Below are 17694 nucleotides of genomic sequence, written 5' to 3' on the forward strand. Positions count from 1 at the left end.
ATGCAAGGCTCCACCAGGCACAGCCCAGGGGCGCCATGATAATCAGACCCAATACAAGCCATGTAGATCAGTAAAAACAATTAAGTTAAAACTAAATCACATACTTGCTTTTTTGCTTGCCTTCAGTCACTGGAAAAGTACTGAAGCCATTAGAATACTATTTTGTTGGTGCCCTTTGCCTTCTTTCAATTCTGGAGGATTTGTTTTCTTACAAATTTCTTGTTAGTAACCCCTTTCACGACCAGTGTTCTACAGTTTTGCCATTTTTCTTCACACCAACATATTCATGGTAAGCCACAATGCATTCCACACTGCTTTCTGAGCAAATAATATTTTTTTTTTAGTAGTAATTGTTGATAAAGGCTGAGATGTGAAATTTTAGACATCAAAAACCAAAACCATACCATACCACACAAAAGATATGATGGTGTTCTTTCAGGATCAGCAAGTTTGTGCACTAGGAGATCTAGAAAATATTTTCTCCTTTATCAGAACCAGTTTGTTGAGATATTTTTGCATATCATTTTCAAAGTAAAGAAAAAAATAAAACCACAGTTTGTAAAACTAGAGCATTTAATGAAACACAAAATCAATGTTTCTGCTTTGATTTCTTCTTTTGGGATTGGGGATCCGTCTTCTTGTCGCGATTTTTGTTTTTGACATTGTGAGTGTCGTAGTACCGTACCCCCACTTTTTTTGAATGTTGTTGCCGATCTAGCCGCCTCCTCTATTTGAAAAAATAAATAAAATAAAATCAGCATAACAAAAAGCATAAAATACCTTGAGGCTTCATAAACCATCATAAGTCACAAAAATTCATGCATTTTTTTTTGTTCATTTGCGCTTGGTAAGTAGATTGAAGCACTGAATGATGCCTCCTAACTTGCAGCATATAGGGGTTGTCTTCTTTTGCCAAAGAGTCCAGTTTTAGAGTATTATAGCAAATCATTAAAGAGGAACTTCAGATGCCGCCTCCACCCCCCCCCCCCCCAATATATTGTTCCTGCTTACCCTTTGCTGCCTTCTGCACAGTAAGCATAATCACCTAGCCAGTGGATCCAGCATTGAGCTGCTGGTATCCTCTCTGCAGCCGCTGCACGGTCCAGAGACAACATGTTGCCTGTGACAGCTGCTAGCCCTTCAGGTGCCGCTAGGCCCATGCCCTCCTTCTTAGTGAATGGGGAACCAACCAATATATAAACCCCACTGTGGTTGGGGGGGAGGGGGGTGTTGAGGATGAGAGTGATGTGGTAGGGTGAAGGTCCACTACTGGCATACTGTCTGATTTGGTTTACATTCTGCCTTGTTGTGAAGTCACCCAAGGCAAAGCAGGATGGAAACAGAGCCAATATACTTAAAATGGGCCCAACCCTCAGAAAAAGTAACACATTAAAACTGCTCTTTTGGGACAAGTAGAAATCCATAATTAACAGTGAAAAGTGCACTTAAAGTAACATCAGATGGCCACACCTGAAATACAGGATTTTGGTACCAACCGTTTAATACTTTCCTTTAAGTAAATTGAGGGACAAAGGAAATCATTACCTGCCACGTTATACTGCCACCTACAGAATTACAGCACTGGACACTGACTGGCAAACAAAAATAAAATAAAAAATACAGGCCCAGATAACACCTCCCAGTATGTTACAGTTTGCAGCAAAGCAGTATTAAGAACTTGAACATAACAGAGGGGTGGGATCTGTGTCCCTCACTGGAATCCAAGAAAAGTATTTTATGCAGAGTATACAAATCCAATTTTCTTTTCTTTCTCGTCTATTGAGGAACACAGGAAGTCATTAACTGTCAGGCTCAACTGACTGGTGGGCAATAGTCCCAAAAACAAAACTGTCTGCAGTTTAATAAGCCACCAGAATGATCTCATGTCCAAAACTTGCAGAAGTTCAGGCCTGAACATCCACCTTGGAAACCGTAAAACAGAAGACCAGGAAGCAGCCTTGCAAAACTTGAAAGCAGATTCCTCTGTACTGAAGAGCCCAAGTGGCAATCACAGAATTAGTAGTTTGTGCCTTGATGGGGAAAACTTTTTTAAAAGACCAAAAGCTAGGATAGTAATCTGTCTGAGCCACTGAGAAATGGTGGAATAAGAAGCTGGCTCACCTTTACGGGTACCATCCAATATTACGACAAGAGTCAGTCTTTATAAACAAAGCAGGGGGGGATGTCAACGCACAGTGCACATAAAAGCCTCACACCAAGCAAAGTATGCTTTCCATGTTCAATGCAAGGAGTAGACTGCCTACATTTTAGCAGAGTGGGAATAACCAAATTTAGAGAGAGGTTTGTCTCAGAAACTGGGCTTCAAGAGCGGTGTTATTAAAGTCAGTGAACGTGAAGCAAGATAGATCGTATTAGAAGACAGAAGATCCGGATGCTTCAAAGAGCCCACAGAACAGTCACCAGGAATCTTATCAGATCATAGTAGGACTTCTGCCTCAGGAGCTATAAAAATCAAGGGAGTGCTCTCCACCTCTATCCTGCCAAGACAAGGAAGGAGTTCCAGTGGAGCAAAAGCCTAGATCAGAATAGCAGTCCCACAGAGCACCCACTGCTTCAACTAGAAGATCCCTGTATATGAAGAAGAATCTGCCTGTCCCAGCTGTTGAACCTGGAGGTCCACATCCAGTGTCCCTCACCAATGGCAGGTCCTGGAACACCTCTGGGTGAAAGGATCACCCCTCTGGGGGCCAGGTGCTGCAGGCTAAAGAAGGCCGCTTGACATTTCATGTCTGTAGGGATAGCCAAATAGCCTGAAGCTCCAAAATGTTCATTCAAATCCTCTGCACCGACAAAGTGCCCAGGATTCCTCCCCAGCCAGACTGGCGACCGTCTGAGGATCTTCCAAAATATGAAAAGGAAAGACTTCAACTCCAAAGCTGGGTTTCTAAACCACCAAGCAAGCCAGGGACACCATGGTAGTGTCAGGTAAATCAGCCTGCCAAGAGACTTCTCCCATGATGATATAACACACCATTCTAGGGGTCTGGAGTGGAACTGCCTACAATATTACTACCATCAACCTCAGGAATCTAATGCAAAAGCAAAGAGGTGTGTAATTACTGAATTAGGAGCGGAGAGTTCAACATTTCTCTTGTCCAGGACTAGAGCCACATACTCCAAAACAATGAACTGGTTCCAGCACCAATTTCTGAAAGTTCAGGATTCAGCTAAACCTCTGCAGGGTTTGGACAGTCAAGGCTACATTGTCCACCAGAAAACCGCACAGATCACTCCCTCAATAAAAGGTTGGTTATGTTTTCCAAAATGGGAATACCTTTAAAAAGGAGATCTAAAGTCTTGTTTTTAAAAAACATACATTATACTTTCCTCCTCTGTGCAGTTGGTTTTGCACAGAGTAGCCCCAATCCTCTTCTGTAGTCCCTCAGCCGCTCTCCCTCGGGGCACACGTGCAGGAACGCTCCGTGTCCTGCTATCGACACAGACAGCAGGACTCGGCTCCACCCCCTGGCTCCCACGTAATTGGATCCAATTGACAGCAGCGGGAGCCAATGGCTGCACTGCTATCAACATACCCAATCCAGACCTCAGACCCCATCTGAATCTAGTGTGCGCGTCCCCGTTGCCGGAATGACTGAGTTCAGGTAATTAAAAAGGGGGGCTCCTGCATCACAGGAGGTTTTTCTCCTTCATGTATAGAATGCATGAAACCTTGAGGGTTTACAACCCCTTTAAGAACACAGTAAGGCTTCCAGGGATTCTGGAAACAGGTGGTGCTTTCCTTCATGACAACATGGGGTCTCCGCTAACTCTAGACCCCAAACCGTGCCTATTGGGTATTTTTCCCCAGACGCTGACAAATATATCAAAACCTTTATGCATGAGACTATTTTCTGCCCGAAAAACAATCGCTAAACTTTGGATGAGGCAGACTCCCCCCAGACTATCTGACTGGAAGACTAAATATAAACATCACCGAGAGATAGATAGATTATATATATTATATTCATCAGTTTAGGCCAATATGTATTCTACATATTTTTGGTAAAAAAAAAAAAAAGAAATAAATATCCCAATAAGCGTATATTGATTGGTTTGCGCAAAAGTTATAGCGCCTACAAAATAGGGGATAGCTTTATGGCATTTTTATAAATTATAATATATATTTGGATATGTATTATAACAAAGTAAAAAAAATAAAAAAAATAAAAATAATTTATATATAAAAAAAATCAAAATGTGCGGTCTTTTCTTTATAGCGCAAAAAATAAAAACAGAGGTAATCAACTACTGCCAAAAGAAAGCTCTATTTGTGGGAAAAACAGGACATTAACTTTGTACAACGTCGCTTTACAAAAAATAGCGTGTCATTAACCACTTATCCCACAAGGACGTCATACGACGTCTTCGACTTTGTGCAGGGATATCTGAATGATGCCTGCAGCTACAGGCATCATTCCGATATCACCGTCTTCTGCCGGCGATTCTGTGCATGATAAGAATGATCATAGCGGCAGTCCCGCTGCTTGATCGTTCTTATAGTCTTGATTGTTCTTATAGGGACATCCGCCCCTCTGGCAGCCATCCGGTGCTTCTCCGGGCTCTCCTGTGCCCGGAGAACGAATTGCCTGGCGCCAGCTCATGACGATAGAGATGACTGGTGACCAGATCTCTATGACTGACAGAGGCCCGGGCGCGATGTTGAGACGTCACGCCCAGGTACCCGGAAGTAAAGCCATAATCGCGGTTGCCGGCATGAGTTTGGTGAATTTTTTCACAAGCTAATGCTTTCAAGCCTAGAGGAGAGATGTGGGGTCTTATTGACCGGTGTCGGGTCTTATTGACCCCACATCTCTCCATAAAGAGGACCTGTCACAGTGATTCCTATTACAAGGGATGTTTACATTCTTTGTAATAGGAATAAAAGTGATAAAAAAATAAATAAAAAAAAAAGTGTAAAAATAAAAATTATTTTCTTTATTTTTAAACGCCCCGGTAGCTCGTGCTCAGAAGCGAACACGCATGTAAGTTCCGCCCACATATGTAAACGCCGTTCAAACCCCACGTGATTTATTTTCAAAGCATCACCTATCGAAGTTTGACGCCATTCCATGAGTGTGCGTGACAGGTTAGGTGTCCATTCACTCGGCGTAACATCTTTCACATTATACAAAAAAATTGGGCTAACTTTACTGTTTTGTCATTTTTTAATTCATGAAACTGAGAAAAAAAAAAAAAAATGTATGTATGTATGTATGTATGTATGTATGTATGTATGTATGTATGTATGTATATATATATATATATATATATATATATATATAAAAACATAAATAAATAATGTTTGGGGGACAAGTGGTTACATTTTTCTGGGGCTGAAGTGGTTTAAGAGCAAACCCCCCCCCCCCCCCCCTTAAGATAGAGTAGGTGAGAATTATAACCTCAGTACATTCTAATTTTGCCATCTGTGTTCCATTGGAGGATTTCTCTTCACTTCCTGTCCCATCACCAAAACAGCAAGTCAGAGGAAATCCCAGTGTGTCACCAGACCTAGAGTTCCCAGATGCCCTCTCTATTACTGTTCTGATCGCAACCCAAAATATTTGATTTACTTTCAAAGAAAACGGAAAAGAAAGAACAAAGAAGGTGAATATGGGATACTGACAGCAAAAAAACAGACAGGCGTTCAATGCCTCTCTACTCTGTCCAAAACTGTGTGCAATTACACTTTAACCACTTCAATACCATGAACTTACACACCTTCCTGCCCAAGCCAATTTTCAGTTGTTGCAATTTGAATGACATTTGCGTGGTCATGCTACATTGTAGCCAAACACTTTTTTTTTTTAAATTGTTCTTACAAATAGAGCTGTCTTTTGGTGGTATTTGATCACCTCTGTGATTTTTATTTTTTGCGCAACAAATAAAGGCTAAATACGTTTTCTTCAATGATGGGGACTGATAAGGCGGCATTGCTGGGGATCACTTGACCTTGACTGATTAATATTGCCATTTGTGGGCACTGATTGGCATGTATTGGGCATATTTTTTTATATGTGGATGTCAAACGTGAGTGAGGAAAAGCCGATCAATGGCTCTTCCTGCTTACATCGTGATCAGCCATGATTATACATGGCTAATCAGGTGGTAAAGAGCCCGAGGTTCTTTACCGAGATCAGTATAGCGGTGTGTTAGACCGACACACCATTGATCGTCGCGATGCGCACCCCACAGGCGCGCGACGGCTGTTATCCTGCTGGACATCGTAGGACGTCCAGTCAGCATAATGCAACAATCGCCCGGCCATCATTTTGCTATAGGCCGGACAGTAAGTGGTTAAACAGACGCTCACCACGTTCTTAAAACTCATTAAAATGCCATCAACAATGAAAACTTCCACAGAAAAAGTGAGCACCACTGTTTGAAAGAGAAAACACTGTTCAAAAGGACCCCCCACCCTCATCTTTTGCTAGATTTTAAATTATGCATGGACTAAAAAATACACAGGTATGCAAAAGGAGGTCAATACAGAGACTCAATCTGCGCTTACACAAGTGTCTCTTTATCCAGTGCCTTGAAAACGTATTCATGCCCCTTGAAATTTTCCATTTTTTGTCATGTTCCAACCAAAAACATAAATGTCTTTTATTGGGATTTTATGTGATAGACCAACACAAAGTGGCACATATATTGTGTAGTGGAACATAAATGGTTTTCAACATTTACAAATATGTGAAAAGTGTGGCGTACATTTGTATTCAGCATCCTTTACTCTGATAGCCCTAACTAAAATCTAGTAGTAACTGGAGGAGCTGCAGAGATCCACAGCTCAGGTGGGAGAATCTGTCCACACAACTATTAGTCGTGCACTACACAAATCTGGCCTTTATGAAAGAGGCAAGAAGAATGCAAACAGGTGGTGGAAAACGAACACTGCACATCACCCTGGACACACCATCCCTGAAACATGGTGGTGGCAGCATCACGTTGTGGGGATGCTTTTCTTAAGCAGGGACAGGGAAGTTGGTCAGAGTTGATGGGAAGATGGATGGAGCCAAACACAGGGCAATCTTGGAAGAAAACCCAAAAAGACTTGCAGCTGTAATTGCAGAGAAAGGTGGTTCTACAAAGTATTAAATGAATACAAATGCACGCTACACTTTTCACATTTGTAAGAACATTTTTTGAAAACCATTTATCATTCTTTCCACTGCCACTTTGTGTTGGTCTATCACAAGAAACCCCAATAAAGTACCCTTACGTTTTTGGTTGCAACATGACAAATTGTGCAAAATGTCAAGGGGTATGAATACTTTTTCAAGGCACTGCAACTACCATCCAAGATCTAACTTCATCAAACCAGGAGTAAGCACAAATGAAAATAGTAGAAGACCTATGGTGGCAAGTGGCAACAAAGTTCAAAAAGGTTAGATTGTTTACAGCACATATATTGTTAGTCTCTATAAAAAATAAAAAAAAATACAGAAACAAAAAGGATTTTTTTTTTTTTTTTACACTGAAATGGGTTTAATCTACAAAACCAATTCAATGCATACCCAATATTTCTACTGACCAAGCATATACATACCTCTTTTGATGTTAGTTTTTTCTGTGGCTTTTCATCCTCCTCTTCAAATCGTTTCCTTTTCTTACCCGCTTTATTCTTCCCTGTGAAAAATAGTTTATTAGTGTAAAGCTTTATGCTCTGCTACCGAGTAGTGTGACAAATAATTTAGGATCCTTTGCTATCCCTCACAGAATAACAAATATTACCAGCAAGAAAAAAAGTACAGTACAGGACTAGCAAGTCAGACAGAGGGTTTTATGCTGTTCTCTTCAGGTGATTGGTCACGGACAAAAGCTTTCCTTGGCTACACCCCCCCAGTGGATCTCATAACCCCATCAACTCTGTGTGACTTCAGTTATGTAGCAAGCAATAAAGAAGAAGCAGATGATGACAGAGGGGGAGGGACCTTTGCCCTGTACTCCAAAATATAGAATTTACATTCAAATTTTAAATGTACAGTAGAAGACAGGACATAAAGTTAGACAGACGAATGTCCACAATATTAAACTGATGGGTGGACAACATAGCAAACAGGCCCACATAAGGAAGGGTCAAGGGACCCTAAACAAAAAAAAGCATGAAGAGAAGACTAGGTGGCAGCATTGCAAATTGGTGTTTGATGCAAAAAACTAGAAAGGCCTATAGAATTGCATAGCGGGGGTCCTAAAAGGGAAAGGAGGAACCCTTTCCTTGAGGGTGTTAGCCTTAGAAATTAGCAACCTGAACCACCTAGCAGTGGTGGAAGTGTATGAAGGATGACCCTTCTTGGGGCCTTTAAGTTGCACAACAGGGATAAAGTTTTTCTGAGGGAAGATGTTGCAGACAGGTAGACCCTAACCACTCTGATTATGCCCAGGCAGCAGGGCTTGACAAATTTGCTTGGAATCTAGGAGCCAGCTAAAAAAGTTAGGAGCCAGGAACGTGCCCTGTCCCGCCGAGCTTGCGTGCAGAAGCGAACTCATACGTGAGTAGCGTCCGCATATGAAAGCGGTGTTCAAACCACACTTGGGAGGTATCGCCGTGATTGGTAGAGCGAGAGCAATAATTCTAGCCCTAGACCTCCAACGCAAAACATGCAACCTGTAGAATAATAAAAAAAAAGAAGTGTATTTTTTCCCCCAAAAAATTGCGCTTGTAAGACAGCTGCGCAAATACGGTGTGACAAAGTATTGCAACGACTGACATTTTATTCTCTAGGGTGTTAGAATAAAAAATATATAATAATGTTTGGGGGTTCTAAGAGGAGATAGTTGGACAATGCAAACAGGCAGGGAAGCTCCATTAGCATTGCTGGTTGTCTTGTAATACCAACAGCCACCACAAGAGGGCGCCAGATTCCAGAAACCAGCATAGGCCTGCAGAAGGCCGCGCCCACAGAGACAGGTTACACGAGCTGTGCCGCGCCAGGTCGCTTGTTCTAGTTGCCATTTGCGACCTGGCACCCGGGTTTGTCGAGCCCTGACTTAGAGTATATCCACATGTGACTCTCACTATAGCAAACAAAACAGTGTAGCACAACCATAAAACAGGTCCAAATATAAACAAAATTCCACCGTTGTGAAACTTTCAGTGACAGTTCATAAAAGTCCAGTTACTTAAGCGACCACCACCTCTAGCTAGAATGCCTGCTCACTTCCAAAAGGTGACCCCCAGTACAGAGTCAAACACACTGGTTATATCCCTTAGGATGCCTTGGGAAAACTCCTCCTCCTCCTGGTGTTCCTGGACAAGACAGACCTCTTCTCGGATTCTCACTATGTAGACCCCTCAGTCATGTGTGGCCATATAAAAACAAAGACAAACCATAGTGCTCTCTGCTAATAACATTTATTTTATAACATGCATCTGAGCTTCTTCAGCAAGTCGAGGCCGCATCGAGGCCTTCTGGTAATGACTGCGCTCCCAATAAGCATTTTAATAAATAAATAAGTGACACTTGCTGAAGAAGCTCAGAGCGCAACACGTACAGATGTGAGGTGTCACCATTCAGGACGTTTTCTCTGTTTACATCATGATATGCATGTTATTCACATGTTGTATGTGAGCATTTTATCACCAAGTTACAGTTTTAATAAATTTTATTAGCGCTGCATCAAAAAGTAAGCTTGCAGTAGAAAGCATATGGTGTGAAGCCTTAGCTTGCTCCATAAAAGGGAGACAAACAATTCTAGCAGGGTAGAGAGAAGTCAGACATAGTTGCAGCGAAACCCGCTTTTCTCCCATAGGCCACCTGTTGCGTGCCAAGAGGCAGCTAGAATTAGTGGAAGAAATCTGTCAGTATAGGACCTTACTCCAATACAGGGCAACAACTATTGCCCTGAGCATTTTGCTAATTTTCCGCAGCATTAGGCTTTTTTTTATATCAGCTCCTCTGCACCTTGTCTGCCATTGTTAAATGAGGGGGATGCCTTTTGGGGTACTCACAAATGGATAAGGAATTCTTATTCCACATCTTCTTGTCCAGAAAGGGAACCCCTACATGTAAAAACAGGGAAGCCCTCTTTATCCACACTGCAGATACTGTATGGGACCAAACTTCACCTGTCACAGCAAGCATACCCCCCCCCCCCCAAGCCAAGGGGTTTTCAGTGTCTGGGTGCGATAGGAATGAACTATGTATAGCACCCTGCAACTAACTACAACCCCAATTCCCAAAAAGTTGGGACTGTGTAAAATCTACAGAAAATCAAAATACAATAATTTGCAATTCTCATAAATCCATATTTTATTCACAATAGAAAACATCAAATCTTTAAACTGATAAAATTTGCCATTTTAAAGCGGAGCTCCACCCTAAAGTGGAACTCCCACTGATCGGAACCCTCCCGCCCTCCGGTGTCACATTTGACACCTTTCAGGGGGGGAGGGGGGGTGCAGATACCTGTCTAAAGACAGGTATTTGCACCCACTTCCGGCCACAGTCTGCGGGAAGACTGCTGGCAGGACGTCACCTCCCGTCCCCCCCCCCCGTTGTGCTCTGGGAACACTCAGCTCCCAGAGCACAGCGGGAGCCAATCAGCAGGCGCAGCGCAACTCGCGCATGCGCCGCAGGGAACCGGGCAGTGAAGCCGGAGCGCTTCACTTCCTGGCTCCCTCACCGAAGATGGCGGGGGGGCAGCAGAGTGACGAGCGATCGCTTGTCCTCTGCTGCGGACGGCGCTGGACTCCAGGACAGGCAAGTGTGCCGATATTAAAAGTCAGCAGCTGCAGAATTTGTAGCTGCTGACTTTAATTTTTTTTATTTCAGCTGACATCCTCTTTATTTATAAAAAAAAAAAAACACACACACCAACAAGGCAAGTTTGATATTCGCATACTGCATCTATGACAACCACAAGGTTTTGTAGTAGAAAAGTCTGGGTACTCAACTGGCCTGCCTGTAGTCCAGACCTTTCACCAACTGAAAATATTTGGCACACCTTGAAATAAAAAATACAACAAAGACGACCCAGAACTGTTGAGCAGTTAGAATCCTATATATTAGACAAGATAATTTACTCTCCCAAAACTACAAAAAACGGGTCTCCTCAGTTCCTATATGTTTAAAGCGTTATTAAAAGAAACATGGCCCTGTCCCAACTTTGAGACTTGTTGCGGTCATTAATGTCAAAATGATCTTACATTTTTTTCTTAAAATGGTACAATTTCTCAGTTTAAACATTCACTATATTGTCTACTGCGAATAAAATATGGGTTTATGAGATTTACAAATCATTGTATTCTGCTTTTATGTAGATTTTACACAGCATCCCTAAGCTTTTGGAATTGGGGTTGTACACTCATTGCACCATATGCCAAGGATCCAGTGCCTGAAGCAAACATTACAGTACAGCCCCATGGTTTTGGGGTCCGGTTCCCAAGATATACAGTACAGACCAAAAGTTTGGACACACCCTCTCATTCAAAGACTTTTCTTTATTTTCATGACTATGAAAATTGTAGATTCACACTGAAGGCATCAACACTATGAATTAACACACGTGGAATTATACAGAACAAAAAAGTGTGAAACAACTGAAAATATATTTCATATTCTAGGTTCTTCAAAGTAGCCACCTTTTGCAGAAGACACATCTCTAGAACTGTTAAGAGGAGACTGTGTGAATCAGGCCTTCATGGTAGAATATCTGCTAGGAAACCACTGCTAAAGAAAGGCAACAAGCAGAAGAGACTTGTTTGGGCTAAAGAACACAATGAATGGACATTAGACCAGTGGAAATCTGTGCTTTGGTCTGATGAGTCCAAACTTGAGATCTTTGGTTCCAACCCTTGTGTCTTTGTGCGACGCAGAAAAGGTGAACAGATGGACTCTACATGCCTGGTTACCACCGTGAAGCATGGAGGAGGAGGTGTGATGGTGTGGGGGTGCTTTGCTGGTGACACTGTTGAGGATTTATTCAAAATTAAAGGCATACTGAACCAGCATGACTACCACAGCATCTTGCAGTGGCATGCTATTCCATCCGGTTTGCGTTTAGTTGGACCATCATTTATTTTTCAGGACAATGACCCCAAACACACCTCCAGGCTGTGTAAGGGCTATTTGACCAAGAAGGAGAGTGATGGGGTGCTACATCTTGAAGCTCATCAAGAGAATGCCAAGAGTGTGCCAATCAGTAATCAAAGCAAAAAGGTGGCTACTTTGAAGAACCTAGAATATGAAATATATTTTCAGTTGTTACACTTTTTTGTTATGTATAATTCCACATGTGTTAATTCATAGTTTTGATGCCTTCAGTGTGAACCTACAATTTTCATAGTCATGAAAATAAAGAAAAAAACTCTTTGAATGAGAAGGTGTGTCCAAACTTTTGGTCTGTACTGTACATTGAGGGTAACCAATCGGAAAACTGCTAATGAGCCTTGAAGCAATCAGTAGTTGGATTGCGATTGAAGTATCAGTTAAAATGGTGAAGAAAAAATAAAAAAATGTTAGAGAATAAAATATCGACTAAACGACACTAGCAAAAAAATAAAAAATGGAGTCCCACTGAGTGGACATTGTTATGAGAGGCTGCAGTGGGGATATCGTTAGAAATGCTTTTGTCAGTGTTGAATCATCTGAAGTAAGTGGCATAAATGCATGGTCTACGATTTGCTATCTTGTGCCCTTGTACTGTACGATTAAGAAAAAAATTAACAGCAACATCTTTAAAATCTTCATTGATGTGCAAGCTGAAAATAATCACAAGGCAGATCTGTATAAATACCAGAGTCAGTTTCAAAGCAACAGTATACAGCATATATCTGGGTCCCTGGTGCATCCCTTGTGAGCATCCTATAGTTAGAGATTCTGAAGTTTCCAGCAACACCAAAATGGATAGCAAAGATCAAGATTAAAGCTCTGGCCAGAGAAATGTAATAGATTGCCATTACTGTTCTGCAACTGTGCAAGCATGGGGATCTTGATTTAGAAATAAAGTGTGTTGACAATGAAGTCAAGTGGACTCTCTTTGGATTATAAAGTAGCCTTAATGTGTTAAAATTATGCACAACTGTTAAAATTAGTTTGAAACAATTAAAACATTAAAGTGTGACTAAAGGCAAATCTTTTTTTAGTTTTGGATAGGGTGAAGAGGGATTAGAACACCTGTCATTTTGTATTGCTGCCTCCTTTAGGGAGATCCACTCTCTCTATGCCTTCTTTTTAGCATCATCATCGAAAGGGAAAGTAAATATTTTGGGTTGACATCAGAACACGAACAGAGGGGAAATCTTTCAATGGGGACCCTAGTTCTAGTTACACTTTAGGATGCATCTGTAGCAGAGCTTTTTTTCTCAGAAAATAGGTACAGGAACTCTACCACGACCTCGTTCAGATTTTACAAACAGTAGAAGGGTCTTGAAGGGGCATTAAATACCAGGATTGCATTACATACAGAATACAGAGTTCAGGGGGTTACACACAGAGTGCAGAGCTGTCACTTGTAAACATAGAAACCAGACTTCTGTGTTTACAAGTGATTGTGGTGAGCAGACACCAAAGGGTCTGAGCCAAAGGTGGTGGAACTGAGTTCCCCCAAGTTCCCCCTGAAAAAAAGCCCTGATCTGTAGGCATAAATATATAAAATTGGCAACACACTGTATAGCAAGCACCTACTGGTGTCTATGCCTTGGATTCTGACTTCTTATAGTGAGCAGTCAAACCTACGGCCCCCAGTTATTCAATTAGTGACCAGTGCCAGCGGGTTCTGGTCCATAGCTTACATTTTGTTTAGGTCACTCATCATAGCGATGGTTTGCGGAGCCTATTTTAGGGACACCCAACGCAATGAATGTGAAAGTTTGAAACGCATGCAAGGACAACAGGTTTTCTGCAAGTTGTACAGAGTTAGTTGTTTTTTCCCCATCCAAAAAGGAAAAATATACAGTAACATACAAAAAAAATGTGCTGTGCCAGTTTTTAGGTGGATGAATGGCAGGTGGTAATTGCATGGCTGAAATAGTTCAGAAAATAATTAACTTTAAGCAGTGAAGTGTAAAGGCCAGGTAATTAATGGGCATTAATAGTTAGAGAGCATGATAAATGTGGGTGGCAGCTCTAAGCAATCTGAGGAGATTACTAAATTAAGTGTAAAAATTACCTTCATTTTGTCGCTGTTCTTCAACTTCATCCTCCTTTTTGGGTTTTGCAAATAAGTGCTCACATAGATCTTTAGGAATTCTGAAAGTAACATTTGATTTTTTTTTTTTTAATAAAAAAATAATAACAACACATATCAATATTGCATTTAGTAGTAAATTGGCACCAATGTTATAATTTCATGTTGGGAAAGAAATCAAGTATATAAACTATTTGGTAACATTTATTGTTTTTCCCAAAAACTTAACAACCCTATCAAATTCCTCAATACCAACAATATTTGAAACACACTTTATTCAGAAACCACAACTTTCAACAGCATACAATAAGTCCCTAGGCACATACCACAGCCAATCTTCAGAAAATATGCACCTCAGCAAGCACAGGCTCCTGTTAAAAATTTCACCACACATACAAACTACCATTCTTAGTTAACCCTTTGCACACTGATAGATACTCGTATGCTCTTCTAGCTAAACCCTATTACTGGGATAAAAAAAACACAACACCTCCGTTATTAACCACTTACAGGCCAAGCGCAATTTACATGCACTGTCTCCTGCCAAAATTGGACACAGCAAGATTTTGTCAGCAGGTTTCAGCCAATGATTTATGACTGAGAGCTGCTGATCAGCTGTGTCCAATCACAGCTCAGAGCCCTGTTGGCAAACACAAAGGGCTCTGTACAGAGAGAATTGTTTCTTCTCACTGCAAAGCACCAAGAGGGAACAACCAGATTTTTTAGTAAATAGCAGCACATATTACACACATTAACACCTTGATTACCCTGAAATGGTAACCCCTTCCAAGCCAGTGTCATTAGTACAGCAACAGAGTATAGTATCACTGTATTTGTGTCACTGGTGTTGTCAGCGAGTTTGACTACCTCCCACCCGTTGTCAGGTAATGTTAGACTTTCTGCTGCACTATCACAGTCCCACTAGAAGATGCTGATCACTGCCATTACTAGCAAAAAATAAAATAATTGGAGTATACACACACACACACACACACACACACACACACACTAAATATATATATATACCGTATTTATCGGCGTATATCACGCACTTTTTTGCCCTGAAAATCAGGGCAAAAACGTGGGTGCGCGATATACGCCGATACCGCTGTGTTTGAATGCCTGCGCCGACATATACCGAGCGCAGTACACTTGGGTACATTCGGCCGAATATACCCGAGTGTACTGCGCTCGGTATACGTCGGCGGAGGCTTCAAACTGAGCGCGGGAAGCGGGGATTCGACATAAGGACAGCGCGGGAGAAGCCGGGAGGACACCACTGAGGCCGCAGACGGATGCTGGATCGGACGAGGCCGCCGGGCAAGACACCAAAACTGTAAGCAGTAAAACGGAATATAATTTTTTTTTTTTTTTTAACGGATTTTGGGGTCAAAATTAGGGGTGCGCGCAATACGCCGGAGCGCGCAATACCCCAATAAATACGAATATATATATATATATATATATATATATATATATATATATATATATATACACACATACACACACACACACACACACATATACACACACATATACATACATACATACACACACACACCTGTCAAAGAGCTATTCTAATATTTGCACCATTCAAGCGCTTTGGATAAGGTTAGCCCAATTTTATATAATGTGAAAGATGAGGTTACGTAGAGTAGATACCCAATATGTCACGCTTTAAATTTGCGCACTCGTGGAATGGCACCTGTGGCAGACATCAGCTGCTTTAAGGGATTAGTTAATAAGCTCATGTTAATTTATGTTTCTGGTTACAGGTGTATTGTTAGAGTAATATGAGTAGGGGGGGGGGGGGAACAACCCCCTCAACTGTATACAAGACTTGTATTGCGGTCCTAACAGTTCATGTTTCGCAAACAAACTTTAATCATTCTATTTGTTCAAGAATAAATGTAGATTCAAATTATAATGTATAGTTGCAAAATACAAATACTAATCTCCAAAATAGAATGGCATTTCTGTCACAGTAACATCTGTTTCATTCTGCAGGACTGGTTTCCAGGAACAGTAAATTGAATCAAACAACTGTGGAAAGCTCAATCTTTAGGAGAGTAAAAAAAAAAAAAAAAGTGTTTTTCTTCTCATTTATTGTTCCGTGCATATTACTATTTAACCAGCCCCAATGTCCTAATTATACGTATCCTTTTAGTATATCTTTAAAAAAAAAAAAAAAAAAAATGCCAACTTTTCATTAACCAATGTCTTGAAGCAGACCCAATGGCTCCTGTCCCAAGGCTTCCCAACATGTGGTTCTGGATATAGCCTCTTGCACAACAAGTGCTAACGAGAGAAAGGTTACTTATTTGAGAACTGGCAAGTCCTCAACTGAAAAAAAGCAGTGAATAAGAATATAAAAAAATTGGCGTTTTTAAATCCATTTTTTATACCTCTAAAATCATGTACATAGTCTACCCCCTTTTTCTTATGAATGCTAGGAATCAAAACTAACCATTTTCACCAACATCTGTGCCAGTCCAAAGCCCAATGTTCTACCCCATAATATAAAACAGTCAATAAAATCAAATGTAGTGGCTGTGTTAGTAATTCTACAGAACAAAACAGATGAACATGACAAAAAGTGATTTGTACCCAGGCAACAGAATGTTCTTCCTTAAGACACTTCTAAAGTTAAATGATAAAATGGTGTCACAGGCAGGGGAAGAGATGGGAAATTGCCTAATATATATTAGTACAAATTTAGACACGCCAAGGCTCCTTTCAAACTTGTTGGACTTGGAGCCTACTTGTGAGACCCAAAAATCGCAGGACATGTGAAATGCCATGTATCTCCATTACATTCCAATTGACACTGGTAAATGCAACTTCAGGTTCCTGCACTACTTTGACACTACTTTAATGCCAGAGTGTCCATGTCAGACTGCAAAGTTGCACTGAAAATTGTGCAACTTTGGACTCGGCTAGTGTGAAAAAAAGTCTAAAACTGTATTTAAAACCAAAAATCCAGTCCCAAGATGTAGTGGCTGTGTTAGCTTTCTTTAGGTTTTGTTATCTGGTAATCGTACCAGTAACACATTTCCTTCCCATCTATGTAATTTGGATAAAGGAAGGCCTGTCTAGATTTCATTTGACAGTACCAAGGTCATTTGGCATTAATGACATTGTATATACTTGGATAGAAAACAAATGTTAATAGTTTTGGGGGTCCTAGTAGATCTAACTCAGCGATAGCATGCAATGCAAGCAAGAAAAGACCGCAGAATAATTATCTTAGCATGCATTAAAAAGTGTATTTGCTCCAGAAATACAACCAATTCTACCACTTTACAAAATGCTGGTTCAGCCTAATCTTGTGTATGAGATCCAGTTTTGGTCACCTGTGCTCAAAAAGGAAGAGCTTGAAATGAAGAGGGTCCAAAGGAGGGCAGTTAAGCTAATGGGGGGGGGGGGGGGGGGGGAGGAGCGACCAGTAAGATTTGAAGTGCCATCTAAGAGAAATTTGGGGTATCGAAGTTTCAAGGGCGGCCTGACAGGTCTATCCATTCACTAGTCACAAAACCATCGTTTATA

At 41.1% G+C, this 17694-nt stretch overlaps 1 protein-coding gene across 1 annotated transcript in view; it reads right to left on the minus strand.

Annotated features, from left to right (window-relative positions):
* Positions 1 to 555: 555 nt before the first annotated feature.
* The window catches only part of GNL2 (G protein nucleolar 2), a 68355-nt gene continuing 51216 nt past the window's right edge, over positions 556 to 17694 (minus strand). Inside the window, exons 14-16 of the mRNA XM_040337219.1 lie at positions 14131 to 14210; positions 7568 to 7647; positions 556 to 727 (exon numbers count right to left, since the gene is read on the minus strand). Coding sequence (XP_040193153.1) covers positions 590 to 727; positions 7568 to 7647; positions 14131 to 14210 — 298 coding nt within the window. The 3' untranslated portion in view covers positions 556 to 589. The remainder of the gene's footprint in view (positions 728 to 7567; positions 7648 to 14130; positions 14211 to 17694) is intronic.

Source organism: Rana temporaria, chromosome 2, assembly GCF_905171775.1.
Source record: "Rana temporaria chromosome 2, aRanTem1.1, whole genome shotgun sequence".
NCBI classification, from domain to species: domain Eukaryota; kingdom Metazoa; phylum Chordata; class Amphibia; order Anura; family Ranidae; genus Rana; species Rana temporaria.